Source organism: Bombina bombina, chromosome 2 (genome assembly GCF_027579735.1).
Source record: "Bombina bombina isolate aBomBom1 chromosome 2, aBomBom1.pri, whole genome shotgun sequence".
NCBI lineage: Eukaryota > Metazoa > Chordata > Amphibia > Anura > Bombinatoridae > Bombina > Bombina bombina.
In genome coordinates, this window is record NC_069500.1 from 540,882,091 (window position 1) to 540,907,059 (window position 24,969).

Below are 24,969 nucleotides of genomic sequence, written 5' to 3' on the forward strand. Positions count from 1 at the left end.
CAATACCAAAGCTTTAGGACACGGATGAAGGGAGGGAGCAAATCAGGTCACCTAGATGGAAGGCACCACGGCTTGCAAAACCTTTCTCCCAAAAATAGCCTCAGAAGAAGCAAAAGTATCAAATTTGTAAAATTTAGTAAAAGTGTGCAGTGAAGACCAAGTCGCTGCCTTACATATCTGATCAACAGAAGCCTCGTTCTTGAAGGCCCATGTGGAAGCCACGGCCCTAGTGGAATGAGCTGTGATTCTTTCAGGAGGCTGCCGTCCGGCAGTCTCGTAAGCCAATCTGATGATGCTTTTAATCCAAAAAGAGAGAGAGGTAGAAGTTGCTTTTTGACCTCTCCTTTTACCAGAATAAACAACAAACAAGGAAGATGTTTGTCTAAAATCCTTTGTAGCATCTAAATAGAATTTTAGAGCACGAACTACATCCAAATTGTGCAACAAACGTTCCTTCTTTGAAACTGGATTCGGACACAAAGAAGGCACGACTATCTCCTGGTTAATGTTTTTGTTAGAAACAACTTTCAGGAAGAAAACCAGGTTTAGTACGCAAAACCACCTTATCTGCATGGAACACCAGATAAGGAGGAGAACACTGCAGAGCAGATAACTCTGAAACTCTTCTAGCAGAAGAAATTGCAACCAAAAACAAAACTTTCCAAGATAATAACTTAATATCAACGGAATGTAAGGGTTCAAACGGAACCCCCTGAAGAACTGAAAGAACTAAATTGAGACTCCAAGGAGGAGTCAAAGGTTTGTAAACAGGCTTGATTCTAACCAGAGCCTGAACAAAAGCTTGAACATCTGGCACAGCCGCCAGCTTTTTGTGAAGTAAAACAGATAAAGCAGAAATCTGTCCCTTCAAAGAACTTGCAGATAATCCTTTCTCCAAACCCTCTTGTAGAAAGGATAGAATCTTAGGAATTTTTATCTTGTTCCATGGGAATCCTTTAGATTCACACCAACAGATATATTTTTTCCATATTTTATGGTAAATTTTTCTAGTTACAGGCTTTCTGGCCTGAACAAGAGTATCAATGACAGAATCTGAGAACCCTCGCTTTGATAAAATCAAGCGTTCAATCTCCAAGCAGTCAGTTGGAGTGAGACCAGATTCGGATGTTCGAACGGACCTTGAACAAGAAGGTCCCGTCTCAAAGGTAGCTTCCATGGTGGAGCCGATGACATATTCACCAGGTCTGCATACCAAGTCCTGCGTGGCCACGCAGGAGCTATCAAGATCACCGATGCCCTCTCCTGATAGATCCTGGCTACCAGCCTGGGGATGAGAGGAAACGGTGGGAATACATACGCTAGTTTGAAGGTCCAAGGTGCTACTAGTGCATCTACTAGAGTCGCCTTGGGATCCCTGGATCTGGACCCGTAGCAAGGAACCTTGAAGTTCTGACGAGAGGCCATCAGATCCATGTCTGGACTGCCCCACAACTGAGTAATTTGGGCAAAGATTTCCGGATAGAGTTTCCACTCCCCCGGATGAAATGACTGACGACTCAGAAAATCCGCTTCCCAATTTTCCACTCCTGGAATGTGGATTGCAGACAAGTGGCAGGAGTGAGACTCCGCCCAATGAATGATTTTGGTCACTTCTTCCATCGCCAGGGAACTCCTTGTTCCCCCCTGATGGTTGATGTACGCAACAGTCGTCATGTTGTCCGATTGAAACCGTATGAATTTGGCCTTTGCTAGCTGAGGCCAAGCCTTGAGAGCATTGAATATCGCTCTTAGTTCCAGAATATTTATCGGGAGAAGAGATTCTTCCCGAGACCAAAGACCCTGAGCTTTCAGGAGTCCCCAGACCGCGCCCCAGCCCACCAGACTGGCGTCGGTCGTGACAATGACCCACTCTGGTCTGCGGAAGCTCATCCCCTGTGACAGGTTGTCCAGGGACAGCCACCAACGGAGTGAATCTCTGGTCCTCTGATCTACTTGTATCGTCGGAGACAAGTCTGTATAATCCCCATTCCACTGACTGAGCATGCACAGTTGTAATGGTCTCAGATGAATTCGCGCAAAAGGAACTATGTCCATTGCCGCGACCATCAAACCTATTACTTCCATGCACTGCGCTATGGAAGGAAGAGGAACAGAATGAAGTACTTGACAAGAGTTTAGAAGTTTTGATTTTCTGGCCTCTGTCAGAAAAATCCTCATTTCTAAGGAGTCTATTATTGTTCCCAAGAAGGGAACTCTTGTTGACGGAGATAGAGAACTTTTTTCTACGTTCACTTTCCACCCGTGAGATCTGAGAAAGGCCAGGACGATGTCCGTGTGAGCCTTTGCTTGTGGAAGGGACGACGCTTGAATCAGAATGTCGTCCAAGTAAGGTACTACTGCAATGCCCCTTGGTCTTAGCACCGCTAGAAGGGACCCCAGTACCTTTGTGAAAATTCTTGGAGCAGTGGCTAATCCGAACGGAAGTGCCACAAACTGGTAATGCTTGTCCAGAAAGGCGAACCTTAGGAACCGATGATGTTCCTTGTGGATAGGAATATGTAGATACGCATCCTTTAAATCCACCGTGGTCATGAATTGACCTTCCTGGATGGAAGGAAGAATTGTTCGAATGGTTTCCATTTTGAACGATGGAACCTTGAGAAACTTGTTTAGGATCTTGAGATCTAAGATTGGTCTGAATGTTCCCTCTTTTTTGGGAACTATGAACAGATTGGAGTAGAACCCCATCCCTTGTTCTCCTAATGGAACAGGATGAATCACTCCCATTTTTAACAGGTCTTCTACACAATGTAAGAATGCCTGTTTTTTTATGTGGTCTGAAGACAATTGAGACCTGTGGAACCTCCCCCTTGGGGGAAGCCCCTTGAATTCCAGAAGATAACCTTGGGAGACTATTTCTAGCGCCCAAGGATCCAGAACATCTCTTGCCCAAGCCTGAGCGAAGAGAGAGAGTCTGCCCCCCACCAGATCCGGTCCCGGATCGGGGGCCAACATCTCATGCTGTCTTGGTAGCAGTGGCAGGTTTCTTGGCCTGCTTACCTTTGTTCCAGCCTTGCATTGGCCTCCAGGCTGGCTTGGCTTGAGAAGTATTACCCTCTTGCTTAGAGGATGTAGCACTTGGGGCTGGTCCGTTTCTGCGAAAGGGACGAAAATTTGGTTTATTTTTAGCCTTGAAAGACCTATCCTGAGGAAGGGCGTGGCCCTTACCCCCAGTGATATCAGAAATAATCTCTTTCAAGTCAGGGCCAAACAGCGTTTTCCCCTTGAAAGGAATGTTAAGCAATTTATTCTTGGAAGACGCATCCGCTGACCAAGATTTTAGCCAAAGCGCTCTGCGCGCCACAATAGCAAACCCAGAATTTTTCGCCGCTAATCTAGCCAATTGCAAAGTGGCGTCTAAGGTGAAAGAGTTAGCCAATTTGAGAGCATGGATTCTGTCCAAAATCTCCTCATAAGAAGAATCTTTATTGAGCGCCTTTTCTAGTTCATCGAACCAGAAACACGCTGCTGTAGTGACAGGAACAATGCATGAAATTGGTTGTAGAAGGTAACCTTGCTGAACAAACATCTTTTTAAGCAAACCCTCTAATTTTTTATCCATAGGATCTTTGAAAGCACAACTATCTTCTATGGGTATAGTGGTGCGTTTGTTTAGAGTAGAAACCGCCCCCTCGACCTTGGGGACTGTCTGCCATAAGTCCTTTCTGGGGTCGACCATAGGAAACAATTTCTTGAATATAGGGGGAGGGACGAAAGGTATGCCGGGCCTTTCCCATTCTTTGTTTACAATATCCGCCACCCGCTTGGGTATAGGAAAAGCTTCGGGGGGCCCTGGGACCTCTAGGAACTTGTCCATCTTACATAATTTCTCTGGAATGACCAAATTCTCACAATCATCCAGAGTAGATAACACCTCCTTAAGCAGAGCGCGGAGATGTTCCAATTTAAATTTGAATGTAATCACATCAGGTTCAGCTTGTTGAGAAATTTTCCCTGAATCTGAAATTTCTCCCTCAGACAAAACCTCCCTGGCCCCTTCAGACTGGTGTAGGGGCACCTCAGAACCAATATCATCAGCGTCCTCATGCTCTTCCGTATTTTCTAAAACAGAGCAGTCGCGCTTTCGCTGATAAGTGGGCATTTTGGCTAAAATGTTTTTGATAGAATTATCCATTACAGCCGTTAATTGTTGCATAGTAAGGAGTATTGGCGCACTAGATGTACTAGGGGCCTCCTGTGTGGGCAAGACTGGCGTAGACGAAGGAGGGGATGATGCAGTACCATGCTTACTCCCCTCACTTGAGGAATCATCTTGGGCATCATTTTCTCTAAATTTTGTGTCACATAAATCACATCTATTTAAATGAGAAGGAACCTTGGCTTCCCCACATACAGAACACAGTCTATCTGGTAGTTCAGACATGTTAAACAGGCATAAACTTGATAACAAAGTACAAAAAACGTTTTAAAATAAAACCGTTACTGTCACTTTAAATTTTAAACTGAACACACTTTATTACTGCAAATGTGAAAAGGTATGAAGGAATTGTTCAAAATTCACCAAAATTTCACCACAGTGTCTTAAAGCCTTAAAAGTATTGCACACCAAATTTGAAAGCTTTAACTCTTAAAATAACGGAACCGGGGCCGTTTTAATATTTAACCCCTATACAGTCCCTGGTATCTGCTTTGCTGAGACCCAACCAAGCCCAAAGGGGAATACGATACCAAATGACGCCTTCAGAAAGCCTTTTCTATGTATCAGAGCTCCTCACACATGCATCTGCATGTCATGCTTCCCAAAAACAAGTGCGCAATAGAGGCGCGAAAATGAGGCTCTGCCTATGATTAGGGAAAGCCCCTAGAGAATAAGGTGTCCAATACAGTGCCTGCCGGTTATTTTACATAATTCCCAAGAATAAAATAATTCCTCAAAGCTATGAAGTATTAAAAATGCTTATATATCAATCGTTTTAGCCCAGAAAATGTCTACCAGTCTTAAAATCCCTTGTGAAGCCCTTTATTCTTATGTAATAAAAATGGCTTACCGGATCCCATAGGGAAAATGACAGCTTCCAGCATTACATCGTCTTGTTAGAAATGTGTCATACCTCAAGCAGCAAAAGTCTGCTCACTGTTTCCCCCAACTGAAGTTAATTCCTCTCAACAGTCCTGTGTGGAAACAGCCATCGATTTTAGTAACGGTTGCTAAAATCATTTTCCTCTTACAAACAGAAATCTTCATCACTTTTCTGTTTCAGAGTAAATAGTACATACCAGCACTATTTTAAAATAACAAACTCTTGATTGAAGAATAAAAACTACAGTTAAACACCAAAAAACTCTAAGCCATCTCCGTGGAGATGTTGCCTGTGCAACGGCAAAGAGAATGACTGGGGAAGGCGGAGCCTAGGAGGGATCATGTGACCAGCTTTGCTGGGCTCTTTGCCATTTCCTGTTGGGGAAGAGAATATCCCACAAGTAAGGATGACGCCGTGGACCGGACACACCTATGTTGGAGAAATAAATATAAAGCCTAAAATAGCTACAATATAATTATTTGTTATATTGTAGCTATATTAGGGTTTATTTTACAGGTAAGTATTTAGCTTTAAATCGGATTAATTTATTTAATAAATAATTTATTTAGTTAGATTTAAATTATATTTAACTTAGGGGGGTGTTAGGGTTAGACTTAGCTTTAGGGGTTAATACATTTATTAGAGTAGCGGCGAGGTCCGGTCGGCTATTATGTAGGTGTCGGCGATGTTAGGGGCAGCAGATTAGGGGTACATAGGGATAATGTATGTGGTGGCGGTGTGCGATCGGCAGATTAGGGGTTAAAAAAAAATTAGAGTGTCGGCGATGTGGGGGGACCTCGGTTTAGGGGTACATAGGTAGTTTATGGGTGTTAGTGTACTTTAGAGCACAGTAGTTAAGAGTTTTATAAACCGGCGTTAGCCCAGAAAGCTCTTAACTCCTGACTTTTTTCTGCGGCTGGAGTTTTGTCGGTAGAGTTCTAACGCTCACTTCAGCCAAGACTCTAAATACCGGCGTTAGGAAGAACCCATTGAAAAGATAGGATACGCAATTGGCGTAAGGGGATCTGCGGTATGGAAAAGTCGCTGCTGGAAAGTGAGCGTTAGACCCTTTCCTGACTGACTCTAAATACCAGCGGGCGGCCAAAACCAGCGTTAGGACCCCTTAACGCTGGTTTTGACGGCTAACGCAGAACTCTAAATCTAGGCGAGTGTTAATAATCTGAAATCTTATCAAACTAATAAACCTACCAGGGTGTCTGAACAAAGTATTGGCATGAAATTATATAGGACACCACACTCACTGCATTTAACAAATCAAGAAATAAGTTTACTGCATATAAAAAGGTGACATTTTAGGGACTTTGCCCCATCATCTAACCAAACAGAATGTGTCTACAACAAGATTTTAAATTGCCCCAAAATCATAGCCATAACAACTATGTGTGTACATGCACGATCATTCACCAATACAAAGTGAAATAGACAAATTGGGGCAAATACCAATATTAACATCATTAATTGCTATAGAAAGTAAGACACTGTTACCTCATTACATTAAGTTAAATGCGAAAAGACAAAATAAATATGAAAACTGCTTGAGTTAGAATACACTGCATACCTGCTATCGCCATATTAAAACAATGTGTTTGTTACCTAATCTGTAAGTACAGGCCACTAATTGTGCCGACAATAAGAAAGGAGCTTTCAAACACCCATTTATACATGTCATGATGATTCAGCATGTTTGTGTCACTGTGTGTAACAATTAAATGCTGGTGCCGGCAGGAGGTATAGGAAGGAATCTGGGATGGGGGTGGTTGGCCCAGCAGCGGAGGGGGGAAAGGCGGCAGTGGAAGTGGGATGGGCCTAAACTATAAAGAAAAATAAATGGAGAGGGAGGGTAACGGGCGCTCTGCTACAGAAAAATGGTGGGGGTCCTTAACTAATGATCGCTGGCGGGGGCACTACACTACAACATTTTTACTGAAGAGGCACACAGAAGGCCGAAACACTCATCTGGGGTTGTCATTTCCCTTGTTCATAGGAGAATTGCCTGGTATTTCGGAGGTGGACTTACCTTACAAGGTGGGATCAGACTGATATACTTCAGGAACGTTCTTCTCTGTGAAAAGCACAATTGGGCTAAAAGAGGCTGCTCATGTGTGGTAACTCGCCATAGAACAAGCTACTGAGCTTCTGTTCATTCCAGAAAGTTCATACCACGATCAGAAAAAACTCCAAGAGGCAACAAGCATACCTGCATAGGAAGTTTTTGGGAGACAGAAGGAACTACATCCCCTTATACTCCAAGAGGCAGACGAAATCAAAGGGAGGACTAACCAGCTTCCAGAATCAACTCATCACCTAATATACCCTCCAGTGCGGCAAACTTACCTCATCAGATTGGGGTAACTTTTGGTAAGGGTACCTATTATATTTCTACAACACTAGGACCTGTATTACTACATATCACCTAAGAACTTAACCTCTTACCAGAGACTCATTCATTGCAAATTTAACTGCTGATGTATTAGGATTTGTAAGCACTGTTAACCCTATGTTAAATCAGGAATGTTGGAGGGTAAGGGGGATCCTACCGTGCAGAAAATATAAACAATATTTAATAAAAAAATAAAATGCCTTAAATTTGCATATTGGCAGACTGTCTGCCAGTACCTAAGATGGGGAGGGACCAGTGGGGTGTGAGGGAGGGAAGAAAGAAAGCTTTTTGGGAGGGATCAGATAGGGATCAGGAGGTGGGAAGTGTCAGGTGGGAGGGTAATCTCTACACTAAAGCTAAAATTGACCTTACAAGCTACCTAATTAACCGCTTCACTGCCGGGAATAATAGAAGTGGGGTGCACAGCTGCAATTAGCAGCCTTCTAATTACCAAAAAGCAATGACAAAGCCATATATGTCTTCTATTTCTGAACAAAGGGGATCCAAGAGGAGCTTTTACAACCAATTGTGCCATTATTGCACAGGCGATATGTAAATAATTTCAGTGAGAAACCCAAACAGCTAGATTACGAGTTGTGCGTTAAGGTAAAAAAGCAGCGTTAACAGGTCCTAACGCTGCTTTTTAACGACCGCTGCTATTACGAGTCTTACAGGTTTAGGGGCACCGCACACTTCTTTAGTCTTGGGAGGCCAAAAAGTGAGCGGTACACCCTCTACCTCCAAGATCCCTAACGCATTCTAAAGTCAGTACTGTAGTTATGAGTTTTACACTACAACGCCGTAGCATAAAACTCATAACTAAAGTGCTAAAAAGTACACTAACACCCATAAACTACCTATTAACCCCTCCCGCATCGCAAATACTAAAATAAATTTTTTAACCCCTAATCTGCCGCTCCGGACATTGCCGCCACTATAATAAACATATTAACCCCTAAACGGCCGCACTCCCGCTTCGCAAACACTAGTTAAATAATATTAACCCCTAATCTGCTATCCATAGCATTGCCGCCACCTACCTACATTTATTAACCCCTAATCTGCCGTACCCAACGTCGCCGCCACTATATTAAATGTATTAACCCCTAAATCTAAGTCTAACCCTAACACCAATGAAAAAAAGCGGCAGGTACAACTCCTGACCGTAATATGCGTTTAAAATCAAAAAAATACTTTATTTATCCAGCTAAAAAACACATGCAGACATGGCAGGAGGAGGACAATCAGTCTAACATGTTTCACGCCCTCTATAGGCGCTTACTCATAGACTATAGTCTATGTCTCAACCCTAAGCCTTTATAGGCAGGAGCAGAAATTAAATTAACCACTTCATGCCCAAAAGGTTACAATTAGAGTAAAAACAATCTCCATAATAACCCTAACACCCCCTAACTTAAATATAATTTAAATAAATCTAAATAAAATTCCTATCATTAACTACATTATTCCTATTTAAAACTACTTACCTATAAAATAAACCCTAAGCTAGCTACAATATAACTAATAGTTACATTGTAGCTAGCTTAGGGTTTATTTTTAATTTTACAGGCAAGTTTGTATTTATTTTAACTAGGTAGAATAGTTATTAAATAGTTAATAAATATTTAATAACTACCTAGCTAAAATAAAGACAAATTGACCTGTAAAATAAAACCTTACCTAAGTTACACTAACACCTAACCCTACAATTAAATAAATTCCCTAAATTAAATACAATTAAATAAATTAAATTAAATTAGCTAAATTACAGAAAAAACAAAACAAATTCCAGATCTTTAAACTAATTACACCTAATCTAATAGCCCTATCAAAAAAAAACAAAAAAACCTAGCCTAAACTAAAATATCAATAGCCCTTAAAAGGGCCTTTTGCGGGGCATTGCCCCAAAGTAATAAGATCTGTTACCTGTAAAAAAAATACAAACACCCCCCAACAGTAAAACCCTCCACCCACACAACCAACCCCCCAAATAAAAACCTAACTAAAAAAACCTAAGCTACCCATTGCCCTGAAAAGGGCATTTGGATGGGCATTGCCCTTAAAAGGGCAGTTAGCTCTTTTGCGGCCCAAAGCCCTAACCTAAAAATAAAAGCCACTTACTGTTCTGAAGACCGGACATCCATCCTCATGGAAGCGGCAGAAGTCTTCATTCAACCGGGCCGAAGTCCTCAACGAACCCGGGAGAAGTTTTCATACAAGCCAGGCGAAATGGTCCTCTAGACGGGCAGAAGTCTTCATCCATCCGATGCGGAGCAGCTCCATCTTCAAGGCATCCGACGCGGAGCATCCTCTTCATCCGGAGTCTTCTTACTGAATGAAGGTTCCTTTAAATGACGTCATCCAAGATGGCGTCCCTTAGATTCCGATTGGAATTAAGGTAGAAAAAATCCTATTGGATGATGCAATCAGCCAATAGGATTGAAGTTCAATCCTATTGGCTGATCCAATCAGCCAATAGGATTGAGCTCGCATTCTATTGTCTGGATGAAAGGTCTGTCGGCTCAGAAAATCCGCCTCCCAATTGTCCACTCCTGGGATGTGGATCGCAGAAAGGCAACAGTTGTGAGACTCCGCCCACTGGATTATCCGGGCCACCTCTGTCATGGCCAAGGAACTCCGAGTTCCCCCCTGGTGGTTGATGTATGCCACCGATGTTATGTTGTCTGACTGGAACCTGATAAACCGGGCTAAGGCTAACTGAGGCCAGGCCAATAGAGCATTGAAAATTGCTCTCAGTTCTAGAATGTTTATAGGGAGAACTGACTCCTCCCGAGTGCAAAGACCCTGAGTCTTCAATGACCCCCAAATTGTTCCCCAACCTAGAAGGCTGGCATCCGTGGTCACGATCACCCAGGAAAGTCTGCGAAAGCAAGTTCACTTGGAGAGGTGTTCTTGATCAGGGGACAAGGGAGTCTCTTCTGTGGTGGTTGTCTCAAGAACTATTTGCGAAGACAGATCCGCATAGTCCTCGTTCCATTGCCTTAACATACATAAATGCAGAGGTCTGAGATGGAACCGAGCAAACGGAATGATGTCCATGGAGCTACCATCAGACCAATTACCTCCATACATAGAGCCACTGACAGCCGAGGAGAGGACTGAAGGACAAGACAAGAGCCGAAGATCTTTGTTTTTCTAACCTCTGTCAGAAAGTTCTTCATTAGTAGGGAGTCTATTATGGTCCTTAAGAACACTGCTCTTGTGGCTGGAATCAGAGAACTCTTTCCCAAATTCACCTTCCAACCGTGGGAGTGAAGAAAAGACAACAAGATCTCCATATGAGAGCTTGCTTGTTGAAAAGACAGCGCCAGAACCAGAATGTCGTCCAGATATGATGCCACTGCAATGCCTCGAGACCGGATTACTGACAACAGAGCCCTTAGGACCTTTGAGAAAATTCTGGGAGCTGTGGCAAGGCAGAATGGAAGAGCCACAAACTGAAAGTGCTTGTCTAGAAAAACGAATCTCAGAAACTTGTGATGATCCCTGTGGATGGGAACATGAAGGTACGCATCCTTTAGGTCTATGGTTGTCATGAACTGACCCTCTTGAACCAAGGGAAGAATGGAACGTATAGTCTCCATCTTGATGGATGGTACTCTGAGGAACTTGTCTAAAATAGGTCTGAAAGTCCCCTCTTTCTTGGGAACCACAAACAGATTTGAATAAAATCCCAGACTCTGTTTCTGCAGAGGAACTGGAACTATAACTCCCAGGGCAAAAAGATCCTTGATACAATTTAAGAACGCCTCTCTCTTTATCTGGTCTATAGATAATCTTGAGAGAAGAAACCTGCCTCTGGGAGGAAAAGTCTTGAATTCTATCTTGTACCCCTGAGATACAATTTCCACGGTCAACAGGTCTGGGATATCTCGTATCCAAGCCTGAGCAAATTTAGAAATAATTGCCCCCTACTAGATCTGTTCCTGGATCAGGGGCCGACCCTTCATGCTGACTTGGAGTCAGCCGCAGGTTTCTTAGACTGTTTCCCCTTGTTCCAAGACTAACCAGACTTCCAGGAAGACTTGGATAGTTCCTGCTTGAAAGAGGAAGTGGAGGGTTACGAAAATTACTCAGACGCCCCTTCTGCCTATTCTTCCTATCCTGAGGAAGAAAAGATCTCTTTCCTCCTGTGATATCTAAAATAATTTCAGCCAAACAAAAAATAGAAGAAACATCCGCAGACCAGAATTTTAACCAAAGGGCTCTGCAAGCTAAAACTGCAAAACCAGACATTTTTGCTCCCAGTTTAATGACCTGTAAGGAAGCATCCGTAATAAAGGAATTGATTAACTTAAGAGCCTTAATCCTGTTCTGGATCGCCTCAAGAGGAGTATCTGTCTGAATAGAATCAGACAAGGCATCAAATAAGTAAGCTGCTGCGCTGGTAACAGTAGCAATACACACCGCAGGCTGCCATTGAAGACCTTGGTGAACATTTTCTTTAATAATGCCTCCAATTTCTTATCCATTGGATCCTTAAAAGAACAACGATCCTCTATGGGAATAGTGGTCCTCTTAGCCAAAGTGGAAATAGCTCCTTCCACCTTAGGAACCATTTGCCACGACTGCTTAATAGAGTCAGCTATAGGAAACATTTTCTTAAAAATAGGAGATAGAGAAAAAAAAATACCAGGTCTCTCTCAATCCCATGCAATAATCTCAGAAGCACGGTCTGGAATAGGAAATACCTCCACCACAGAGGGAACATAAAAATACTTGTTCAGCTTACTAGACTTCTTAGGGTTAACAATGATAGTAGAATCGGAGTCATCCAAGGTAGCCAAAACCTCCTTAAGTAACAAGCGGAGGTGTTCCAGCTTAAACCTGAAGGACACAACTTCAGCATCAGTAGAAGGAATTATACTGCCTGAATCCAAGATTTCACCCTCAGATGTACCAGAAGAAACATCATCCTCAGACTTCTGATTAGCCACTTCAGGATCAGAAACATTACTTACTGTTTCTTTAAATTTACTTTTGCATTTTCCCTGCAGCATGGGAAAAGCAGACAGCGCCTCAGATACAGCAGAGGATACCTGGGCAGCAATATCTTGCAAAGTAACCCCAGACGGAGCATGAGAGGAAACCCATGGCACTGCATGTGCAGATGAATAGGATTGGGATGCTTGCGGAGACAGCTGTGGAACATCTGAAACAGGAAGCTCCTGAACAGCATCCACCTTAAGTAATAATGGCTAAGGGTCAAAAAGTCTATTTCTATAAGCTAAAGTTCTTTCAATACTTGAAGAACAAAAGGGTACTGGGGTTCCACCTGGGCATCAAAACATAAGCTACAGGTAACATCCTGCACAGTCTCTTGATCCATAATACTAAAAAAGAAGCAAAATAAAAAATCTAACTTTTTTTATCTTTTAACAAAGGATATAATACAGAACAAAAAATAGGTTCTTAAATAAATGCCTTTAAAATTTACCAAATCAAGAAAATATACCCCAGGAAACACACTACACCTCAGCAGAATTACTGAGGTGCCCTACCTGTCCTGCAACAAACAGAGGAAAATAAACAATCTGGATTCCAGAGAAGCAAAAACAGCAAGAAGCCTTCTAAACAGTAGAGCCATCTGAAATATGCGCACCTCACTCTACAGGAAGTGAAGAAAAGCGCCAAAAATACTCTGACATCAAAGAATCAGAAACTCCCTAAAAAGGGGCGGTCCTACAGCTGACAAAAAAAGCCTTTTTTTATTTTTTAAAAACAACTTTCTTGAAAACAGGCTTAAAAACAAACAATAAAACCCCCAATAAAAGTACATAATCCGTTACTAAAAATGGATCACTGAGCCATCAATAAAATAAATAACTCCTCACACTAAAAGTGCCTGCAAAAAAAAAACACAACAGCAATACCAACTGGCATTCTTTTATTTATTGTAGCAATATTTTGCCAAGCACAAGAGGAGCTTTTATTGCCCAAAATAAAGGGATCCAACAACCACATTTTCACAATCTGACGAACAGATTGGGGATACTTGGACAACATTAGGAGATATCTTCAAAAACTAAATTACCATTCAAAGACTGAGCAGCACCCAGTATTGGTTTCAAAAGGGGCAGAGATATTTTAATGAAATCTGACCCAACACATATCTATAAAAACAGGTAGGTGGTTGAATTCCAAAGAATAGGCGGCTCTAGATGCCCAGCTGTAACACTTGCAACATTATGCAAAAGGGCTCAGCCTTTTTATCATCCCACGCTAACAAAAACTATTTAGAACTAAATATTTCTTGACATAGTATGACATTTATTATCCATTTACTTAACTGTACATGTGGGACATTTTATATAATTTTTTATATAAAACCATGGATGGCATTAAGGTGCAATCGGTCAGCCATAAGAGCTAGTAATAATGTGTTAAAGGGACATGAAACCCAACAGTTTTTGTTCAGAGCATACAATTTTAATTTACTTCTTTTTTCAAATTTGCTTCACTCACTTAGTATCCTTTATTAAAGGAGCAGCAATGCATAACTGAGAGTTAGACAAACACATTGGGTGAGCCAATGACAAAAAGGCATATAAGTGCAGCCACCAATCATCACCTAGTGCCAAAAAGTATAATGCTGCTCCTGAGCCTACCTAGTTATGCTTTTCAACAAAAGGATACCAGGAAAATGAAGCAAAATTAGATAACAGAAGTAAATTAGAAAATTGTTTACAATTTATTTTTTCTGTCTAAATCATGAAAGTTACTTTACTGTTCCTTTAAATTAAATGATGGGCACACATGGGTTGAAAGCAAACTTGTGCTTAATGGAAATGGAGATATAAATGAAGTTGTAAGCATGAGGCAAAGCAAAAGACAATAAAAACATAAGTGCCGCAAAACTGCAGAGGATATAAAAAAATAAACCAACATGATATAAGCTGCACCATGATTTATTGCAGCACAAATTGCTGAAGAAGCACCGAGTGTGAAGTTGGGATCCATGTAGACTTCAGAGACTTTTTGTGTACTAGTTTTGAACCATTATAAAATAAAAAAATTACTTTCAGCATATTCTGAATCCTTAGATTTAATTGTATTTACTGCTAAGGCCTTGCAAAGGTTTGCATTGTAAGTAGTTGTGCCATGCAATTACCTCTGACAGCGGTTTAGAGTCCGGTTGTCTTGACAGTTGTTTCCGGCATACAGTGGATTACTAAAGATACTGAAATGCAGAAAGGGTGCTGCTCAAGTATTATGAGAGCACGCTTCCATATGCACCAATGGGAGCCTCATTTTGAACCTAAGCGCAGCAAAGGGGGTAAGTAGTGCAGCGATTGCAGCATTTATATATTTACACAAATTGACACATAAATAAATATATAGACCGCTATGTAAAGGCACTGTTAAGTGCCGTTTTATTTTCTAACACCACACACGAGCACACTTTAAAACCCCAAAACTGCCTAGTGCAGTTTTATTATTATAAAATAAAAATAGCAAGTTTTTTTTTTTTAAATAAAGAACTATAATGCCCTCTATTTTGAGAGCATTTGGGGCACTTTTAGAAAATGAACGAGAAATCATCTAATTAACCAGAGTTCGCGGTAGCAATAACCCGCCACTTGTAATGGCAAATTTGCCCATTTGCTGGCGCGTGATAATTTAGCGCTCCACTTGTAATATGTCTAAATGTATCCACCAATCAGCAAGTGCTACCCATGTGCTGAACCAAAAATTGGCAGGCTCCTAAGCTTACGTTGTTGCTTTCTCAAATAAAGATACCAAGAGAAGAGGAAAAATTGATAATAGGAGCAAATTAAAAAGTTTCTTAAAATTGCATGCTCTATCTGAATCACGAAAGTTTAATTTTGACTAGACTATCCCTTTAACTACAAAGTGACACCAGTTATTATATTTTATCAGCGTTTATACTGTTCATAACGTTAAAGTCTAATTGGCAAGGATATGTAAAGCAACTTAAAATACAAAATAAAATATGAACATATTCACTTTATATGCCAGACAAATCACTCAGTAGTTATCAGCATAAGTCAGATAAAATTGTAGGCTGAAATCCTATACTTAAAGGGATATGAAACCCAAATTTTTTCTTTCATGATTCATATAGAGCAGCAATTTTAAGCAACTTTCTAATTTACTCCTATTATATTTTTTTCTTCATTCTCTTGGTATATTTATTTGAACAAAGGAGGAATGTAAGCTTAGGAGCTGGTCCATTTTTTGTTCAGCGCCTGGGTCATGCATGCTGATTGGTGGCTACATTTAGATTTCATATCCTTTTAAATGGACATTTAACACATTTCATGCACCCCCCTCTGTTTATGGGTGCCATTTTGAAACCTAGGTTTAACTGCAGGTATCTGAAAGAGTTGCTGCAGATGTGCAAACAGGTCAGTACTGGAATACAGTGTATAGAGGGAGGCAGGGTATAAAGCATAGTAATGGAGGTTAAGCAATGTTTAATGTTCCTGTAAGCACATACTGCTTGAAATTGGGGTAGCCCAGATGTTTATAATAAAGTACAAAAAAAGTAAATTTATGCTTACCTGATAAATTAATTTCTTCTATGGTACGACGAGTCCACGGATTCATCCTTTACTTGTGGGATATTATCCTCCTGCTAACAGGAAATGGCAAAGAGCACCACAACAGAGCTATCTATATAGCTCCTCCCTTAGCTCCACCCCCCAGTCATTCGACCGAAGGTACAGGAAGAAAAAAGGAGAAACTACAAGGTGCAGAGATGACTGAAGTTTAAAATCAAAAAATATAATCTGTCTTAAAATGACAGGGCGGGCCGTGGACTCGTCGTACCATAGAAGAAATTAATTTATCAGGTAAGCATAAATTTACTTTTCTTCTACAAGGTACGACGAGTCCACGGATTCACCCTTTACTTGTGGGATACAATACCAAAGCTACAGGACACGGATGAACGGGAGGGACAAGACAGATGGTTAAACAGAAGGCACCACTGCTTGAAGAACTTTTCTCCCAAAAATAGCCTCCGAAGAAGCAAAAGTATAAAATTTGAAAAATTTGGAAAAGGTATGAAGCGAAGACCAAGTCGCAGCCTTACAAATCTGTTCAACAGAAGCATCATTTTTAAAAGCCAATGTGGAAGCCACCGCTCTAGTAGAGTGAGCTGTAATCCTTTCAGGAGGCTGCTGTCCAGCAGTCTCGTATGCCAAACGGATGATGCTTTTCAGCCAAAAAGAAAGAGGTAGCCGTAGCTTTTTGACCTCTACGTTTTCCAGAATAGACAACAAACAAAGAAGACGTTTGACGGAAATCTTTGGTTGCTTGCAAGTAAAACTTCAAAGCACGAACCACGTCCATGTTGTGCAACAGACGCTCCTTCTTAGAGGAAGGATTAGGTCCATCTGCTGCCTGAGAGTAAATAGTACACACCGGTACCATTTAGAACAAAAAAACTCTTGCTTGAAGAAATTAAAAACTATCATTTTATCACCTCTTTCACTTTACCCTTCCTAGTACTTAGAGTAGGCAAAGAGAATGACTGGGGGGTGGAGCTAAGGGAGGAGCTATATAGACAGCTCTGCTGTGGTGCTCTTTGCCCCTTCCTGTTAGCAGGAGGATAATATCCCACAAGTAAAGGATGAATCCGTGGACTCGACGTACCTTATAGAAGAAACAAGTGTACTTTTATTATAATTTTAATATAAACTTTCGGCAAGATAAAACACTACTTCTCACAGAATCACATACTCTCTTTTTAAAAATTCTTAACAGGGAACACATCCCAAATAATTTATTTAAGCCCATGATACTTGAAAATAGGGATTAAAGATACTACAGGTACAAATTGCCAAATCCAGAATTATTCCAATATCCAGATTTTCATTAAAATAAAAAATATATAAAACATTTTTTTATTAAAACTTGCCATTTTTTCCTGCCAGTAAGTCACAATCTTCTCTGTCTGTGTCTTTGACTTGTGTTTTGAGTTCTAAAATAAAAAGATGCAAAGAATAGCCTACATTTATTCAAAGCAAGTATTACATTTCTGATTACAGTACTGTACTACCTTTGTGATAATAATGTAATGTACATATGAGTATTAAAATGATATAAGTACCTTTAGGTTGCATGTATAAGCTGTATTATGTAAATATTGGCATAAGACATTGTGGTTTACACTTGGTCCCATCCCCTCTCCCAGTTGTCCCATTTTACAGATGCAAATATACAACTATTCCAAAATCCAAACCTTTTCCCGCCCCAAGTAGTTTGGATAAAGTTTTTTTTTATCTGTACTAACTTTAAAATTGCATTTCAAGATTTTATGACTTTTATCCAAGATTTATCCCCTTTTAAACCAGGAAAATATTTTTTTTTATATTCCTTTTATCAGACTTAAATGGTCACTCAAGACAAAATTAAACTATAATGATTCAGATAGAGCATGCAATTTAAACAACTTTCTAATTTACTTCCATTAACAAAACGTGCAGAGTCTTTTTATATTTTATAGTCACTGCGCATGTGCATGAATTTACAGAATATACGTATATACATTTGTGATTGGCTGATGGCTGTCACATGATGCAGTGGGAGTGGAAATAGACATAACTGAAATTTGTCAGAAGAAAAACATAATTTATGCTTACCTGATAAATTCCTTTCTCCTGTAGTGTGGTCAGTCCACGGGTCATCATTACTTCTGGGATATTAACTCCTCCCCAACAGGAAGTGCAAGAGGATCACCCAGCAGAGCTGCTATATAGCTCCTCCCCTCTACGTCACACCCAGTCATTCGACCGAGAACCAACGAGAAAGGAGAAGCTAAAGGGTGCAGTGGTGACTGGAGTATAATTTAAAAATGTAGACCTGCCATAAAAAACAGGGCGGGCCGTGGACTGACCACACTACAGGAGAAAGGAATTTATCAGGTAAGCATAAATTATGTTTTCTCCTGTTAAGTGTGGTCAGTCCACGGGTCATCATTACTTCTGGGATACCAATACCAAAGCTAAAGTACACGGATGACGGGAGGGACAGGCAGGATCTTATACAGAAGGAACCACTGCCTGAAGAACCTTTCTCCCAAAAACAGCCTCCGAAGAAGCAAAAGTGTCAAATTTGTAAAATTTGGAAAAAGTATGAAGAGAAGACCAAGTTGCAGCCTTGCAAATCTGTTCAACAGAGGCCTCATTCTTAAAGGCCCAAGTGGAAGCCACAGCTCTAGTAGAATGAGCTGTAATTCTTTCAGGAGGCTGCTGTCCAGCAGTCTCATAAGCTAAATGTATTATGCTACGAAGCCAAAAGGAGAGAGAGGTAGCAGAAGCTTTTTGACCTCTCCTCTGACCAGAATAAACGACAAACAGGGAAGACGTTTGTCGAAAATCTTTAGTTGCCTGTAAATAAAATTTCAGAGCACGGACTACATCCAGATTGTGTAGAAGACGTTCCTTCTTTGAAGAAGGATTAGGACACAAGGATGGAACAACAATCTCTTGATTGATATTCCTGTTAGTGACCACCTTAGGTAAGAACCCAGGTTTAGTACGCAGAACTACCTTGTCTGAATGAAAAATCAGATAAGGAGAATCACAATGTAAAGCAGATAACTCAGAGACTCTCCGAGCCGAGGAAATAGCCATTAAAAACAGAACTTTCCAAGATAACAGCTTGATATCAATGGAATGAAGGGGTTCAAACGGAACACCCTGTAAAACGTTAAGAACTAAATTTAAGCTCCATGGTGGAGCAACAGTTTTAAACACAGGCTTAATCCTGGCCAAAGCCTGGCAAAAAGCCTGAACGTCTGGAACTTCTGACAGACGCTTGTGTAAAAGAATGGACAGAGCTGAGATCTGTCCCTTTAAGGAACTAGCAGATAAACCCTTTTCTAAACCTTCTTGTAGAAAGAATAATATCCTAGGAATCCTAACTTTACTCCATGAGTAACTCTTGGATTCGCACCAATGTAAGTATTTACGCCATATTTTATGGTAAATCTTTCTGGTAACAGGCTTCCTAGCCTGTATTAAGGTATCAATAACTGACTCCGAAAAACCACGCTTTGATAAAATCAAGAGTTCAATTTCCAAGCAGTCAGCTTCAGAGAAATTAGATTTTGATGTTTGAAAGGACCCTGAATTAGAAGGTCCTGTCTCAGAGGCAGAGACCAAGGTGGACAGGATGACATGTCCACTAGATCTGCATACCAGGTCCTGCGTGGCCACGCAGGCGCTATAAGAATCACCGATGCTCTCTCCTGTTTGATTCTGGCAATCAATCGCGGAAGCATCGGGAAGGGTGGAAACACATAAGCCATCCTGAAGGTCCAAGGTGCTGTCAAAGCATCTATCAGGACTGCTCCCGGATCCCTGGATCTGGACCCGTAACAAGGAAGCTTGGCGTTCTGTCGAGATGCCATGAGATCTATCTCTGGTTTGCCCCAACGTCGAAGTATTTGGGCAAAGACCTCCGGATGAAGTTCCCACTCCCCCGGATGAAAAGTCTGACGACTTAGGAAATCCGCCTCCCAGTTCTCCACTCCCGGGATGTGGATTGCTGACAGGTGGCAAGAGTGAAACTCTGCCCAGCGAATTATCTTTGATACTTCCATCATCGCTAGGGAGCTTCTTGTCCCTCCTTGATGGTTGATGTAAGCTACAGTCGTGATGTTGTCCGACTGAAACCTGATGAACCCCCGAGTTGTTAACTGGGGCCAAGCCAGAAGAGCATTGAGAACTGCTCTCAATTCCAGAATGTTTATAGGCAGGAGACTCTCCTCCTGAGTCCATGATCCCTGAGCCTTCAGAGAATTCCCGACAGCGCCCCAACCTAGTAGGCTGGCGTCTGTTGTTACAATTGTCCAATCCGGCCTGCTGAATGGCATTCCCCTGGACAGATGTGGCCGAGAAAGCCACCATAGAAGAGAATTTCTGGTCTCTTGATCCAGATTCAGAGTAGGGGACAAATCTGAGTAATCCCCATTCCACTGACTTAGCATGCACAATTGCAGCGGTCTGAGATGAAGGCGTGCAAAGGGTACTATGTCCATTGCCGCTACCATTAAGCCGATCACCTCCATGCATTGAGCTACTGACGGGTGTTGAATGGAATGAAGGACACGGCATGCATTTTGAAGCTTTGTTAACCTCTCTTCTGTCAGGTAAATCTTCATTTCTACAGAATCTATAAGAGTCCCCAAGAAGGGAACTCTTGTGAGTGGAAAGAGAGAACTCTTCTTTTCGTTCACCTTCCATCCATGCGACCTTAGAAATGCCAGTACTAACTCTGTATGAGACTTGGCAGTTTGAAAGCTTGAAGCTTGTATCAGAATGTCGTCTAGGTACGGAGCTACCGAAATTCCTCGCGGTCTTAGTACCGCCAGAAGAGCACCCAGAACCTTTGTGAAGATTCTTGGAGCCGTAGCCAATCCGAATGGAAGAGCTACAAACTGGTAATGCCTGTCTAGGAAGGCAAACCTTAGATACCGGTAATGATCTTTGTGAATCGGTATGTGAAGGTAAGCATCCTTTAAATCCACTGTGGTCATGTACTGACCCTTTTGGATCATGGGTAGGATTGTCCGAATAGTTTCCATTTTGAACGATGGAACTCCTAGGAATTTGTTTAGGATCTTTAAATCCAAGATTGGTCTGAAGGTTCCCTCTTTCTTGGGAACCACAAACAGATTTGAGTAAAACCCCTGTCCGTGTTCCGACCGCGGAACCGGATGGATCACTCCCATTAGAAAAAGATCTTGTACACAGCGTAGAAACGCCTCTTTCTTTATTTGGTTTGTTGACAATCTTGACAGATGAAATCTCCCTTTTGGGGGAGAGGCTTTGAAGTCCAGAAGATATCCCTGAGATATGATCTCTAACGCCCAGGGATCCTGGACATCTCTTGCCCAAGCCTGGGCGAAGAGAGAAAGTCTGCCCCCCACTAGATCCGTTCCCGGATCGGGGGCCCTCACTTCATGCTGTCTTAGGGGCAGCAGCAGGTTTTCTGGCCTGCTTGCCCTTGTTCCAGGACTGGTTGGGTCTCCAGCCTTGTCTGTAGCGAGCAGCAGCTCCTTCCTGTTTTGGTGCAGAGGAAGTTGATGCTGTTCCTGCCTTGAAATTACGAAAGGAACGAAAATTAGACTGTCTAGCCCTAGGTTTGGCTCTGTCTTGAGGTAGAGCATGGCCCTTACCTCCAGTAATGTCAGCGATAATTTCTTTCAAACCGGGCCCGAATAAGGTCTGCCCTTTGAAAGGTATGTTAAGTAATTTAGATTTAGAAGTAACGTCAGCTGACCAGGATTTTAGCCACAGTGCTCTGCGTGCCTGAATGGCGAATCCGGAATTCTTAGCCGTAAGTTTAGTTAAATGTACTACGGCATCTGAAACAAATGAATTAGCTAGCTTAAGAGTTTTAAGCTTGTTTGAAATCTCCTCTATAGTCATTGAGTCAAGAGTCTCTTCCAGAGACTCGGACCAAAAAGCGGCCGCGGCCGTGACAGACGCAATACATGCAAGGGGTTGCAATATAAAACCTTGTTGCACAAACATTTTCTTAAGGTAACCCTCTAATTTTTTATCCATTGGATCTGAAAAGGCACAGCTATCCTCCACTGGGATAGTGGTACGCTTAGCCAGAGTAGAAACCGCTCCCTCCACCTTAGGGACCGTCTGCCATAAGTCCCGTGTGGTGGCGTCTATTGGGAACATTTTTCTAAATACAGGAGGGGGGGAAAAGGGTACACCGGGCCTATCCCACTCCTTAGTAATTATCTCTGTAAGCCTCTTAGGTATAGGAAATACGTCAGTACTCGCCGGTACCGCATAGTATCTATCCAGCCTACATAATTTCTCTGGGATTGCAACTGTGTTACAATCATTCAGAGCCGCTAATACCTCCCCTAGCAGTACACGGAGGTTTTCCAGCTTAAACTTAAAGTTAGAAATGTCTGAATCCACTCTATTGGGATCAGAACCGTCACCTGCAGATTGAAGCTCTCCGTCCTCATGTTCTGCATACTGTGACGCAGTATCTGACATGGCCCTAATATTATCAGCGCACTCTGTTCTCATCCCAGAGTGATCACGCTTACCTCTAAGTTCTGGTAATTTAGACAAAACGTCAGTTATAACATTAGCCATGTCCTGCAATGTGATTTGTAATGGCCGCCCTGAAGTACTCGGCGTTACAATATCACGCACCACCCGAGCGGGAGATGCAGGTACTGACACGTGAGGCAAGTTAGTCGGCATAACTTTCCCCTCGTTGTTTGGTGAATGATGTTCAATTTGTACAGATTGACTTTTATTTAAAGTAGCATCAATGCAATTAGTACATAAATTTCTATTGGGCTCCACTTTGGCTTTAGCACATATAGCACAGAGATATTCCTCTGAGTCAGACATGTTTAACACACTAGCAATAAACTAGCAAACTTGGAAATACTTTTCAACTCAATTTACAAGAAATATGAAAAAACGTACTGTGCCTTTAAGAAGCACAGAAAAAAATTATGACAGTAGAATAACAATGAACCGGAGAAATTATAAATTCAAATTCTTTCCGGTAAAAACACAATTTAGCAAAGGATTGCTCCCATAGTAATGAATAACAAACCCTTACATAGCAGAAAAAAAGTACATAATAAAAACGTTTTTTATCACAGTCAAAGCACAATCTCACAGGTCTGCTGTGAGTGATTACCTCCCTCAAAATAACTTTAGAAGACCCTTGAGCTCTGTAGAGACGAACCGGATCATGCAGGGAAGAAAACAGACTTGTGACTGAATTTTCTGATGCGTAGCAAAAGCGCCAAAATAGGCCCCTCCCCCTCACACACATCAGTGAGGGAGATCAGTAAACTGTCTTAATTTAAATAAAACTACCGCCAAGTGGAAAAAACAGTGCCCAAAACAATTTTTCACCCAGTACCTCAGATAATTAAACGATTTAACATGCCAGCAAAACGTTTAACATCAATAAATGAAGTGTCATTAGAAAGCCTGTTGCTAGTCGTTCCCACTGCAAGTTAGGCTAAAAAAAATTTATGCATACAGTATTATCCCAGTGAAGTACCATTCCCCAGAATACTGAAATGTAAATATACATACATGACAGCCTGATACCAGTCGCTACTACTGCATTTAAGGCTGAACTTACATTATATCGGTATTGGCAGTATTTTCTCAGTCAATTCCATTCCTCAGAAAATAATATGCTGCTACATACCTCATTGCAGGTGAACCTGCCCGCTGTCCCCTGATCTGAAGTTTACCTCACTCCTCAGATGGCCGAGAACAGCAAAATGATCTTAACTACGCCGGCTAAAATCATACAAAAACTCAGGTAGATTCTTCTTCAAATTCTACCTGAGAAGGAACAACACACTCCGGTGCTGTTTTAAAATAACAAACTTTTGATTGAAGATATAAAAACTAAGTATAATCACCACAGTCCTCTCACACATCCTATCTATTAGTTGGGTGCAAGAGAATGACTGGGTGTGACGTAGAGGGGAGGAGCTATATAGCAGCTCTGCTGGGTGATCCTCTTGCACTTCCTGTTGGGGAGGAGTTAATATCCCAGAAGTAATGATGACCCGTGGACTGACCACACTTAACAGGAGAAATCTACTACTCATTTGAAGTTTAGACAAAGTGCTACTGCATTGTCTTGGTATCATGCATTTGTTGATTATGTAATCTACTGTATTTACTGGTCCTTTAAATATATATAATAGACATTCACTGTCTTATTTTATTTAATAATAATGTTAAATGTACTGTGTGTGCGCGCGCGCGCCTCATAAAAAAGGTGGAGCTCACAATAAGGTATTAGATGTGCCACATAAAACACATCAAAACATTGTTTGTGCAGCCAATATCTATCCTAATTTAAAATGTATTTCAGGTTCCTCCACCTACCAATATTATGAAGAACAAGTAGGGATTCTTCAGATGGGACCTGGTTTTCTGTGGAACACTCAACCTCTTCTGAGAAAATATCTTTACTTGTAGAGACTTCATCCTGTGTCACTGAAGACTGTCTTAGTTTCCTTTCTTCTCGTTCTTTCAAAATAATCTAAATAAAATGATAATAGATCAATATAATAGAATAATGAGCAGCTGAGCAATGAAGTAAGCAAGAACTACATACAAATTCTGTTTGCAAGATTTTTTAATTTATTTTTTTTAAATGTGAAAGTCACATAAATTTGTATACCTTGACCAAAGTACTAATAAGTTATTTATAAGAACAAGAAGAGTTATGGTGGAATGAGGTTGCTGCCCACTTGGTGTATAAGTGCAGTACTGTCCATGCCCTGGTGTCTAGAGAAAAGTTTTTATAAAAAAATGCAACAAATGTTGCACAACAGAGAAAAGAGCCTAACTCTAGTTTAACAAGTTGATACAAAAGGTATAGGATTGGAAACATTCAAATAAAAAAAATAGCTTAAACCCAGGGTGATTAGGTATAAACTGTCTCCACTGATAAATCAAATAGGAAGCAGGTTAGATATTATTA

At 41.2% G+C, this 24,969-nt stretch overlaps 1 protein-coding gene across 3 annotated transcripts in view; it reads right to left on the minus strand.

The window, feature by feature from the left end:
- The window catches only part of SECISBP2 (SECIS binding protein 2), a 105,612-nt gene that overhangs the window by 30,371 nt on the left and 50,272 nt on the right, over positions 1 to 24,969 (minus strand). For 2 of the 3 annotated variants that reach the window (XM_053702396.1, XM_053702394.1), the window contains 2 exons: positions 24,369 to 24,525; positions 17,372 to 17,434 (listed from right to left, as the gene is read on the minus strand). In XM_053702396.1, coding sequence (XP_053558371.1) covers positions 17,372 to 17,434; positions 24,369 to 24,525 — 220 coding nt within the window. The remainder of the gene's footprint in view (positions 1 to 17,371; positions 17,435 to 24,368; positions 24,526 to 24,969) is intronic. The other variant, XM_053702395.1, reaches the window with a different exon arrangement.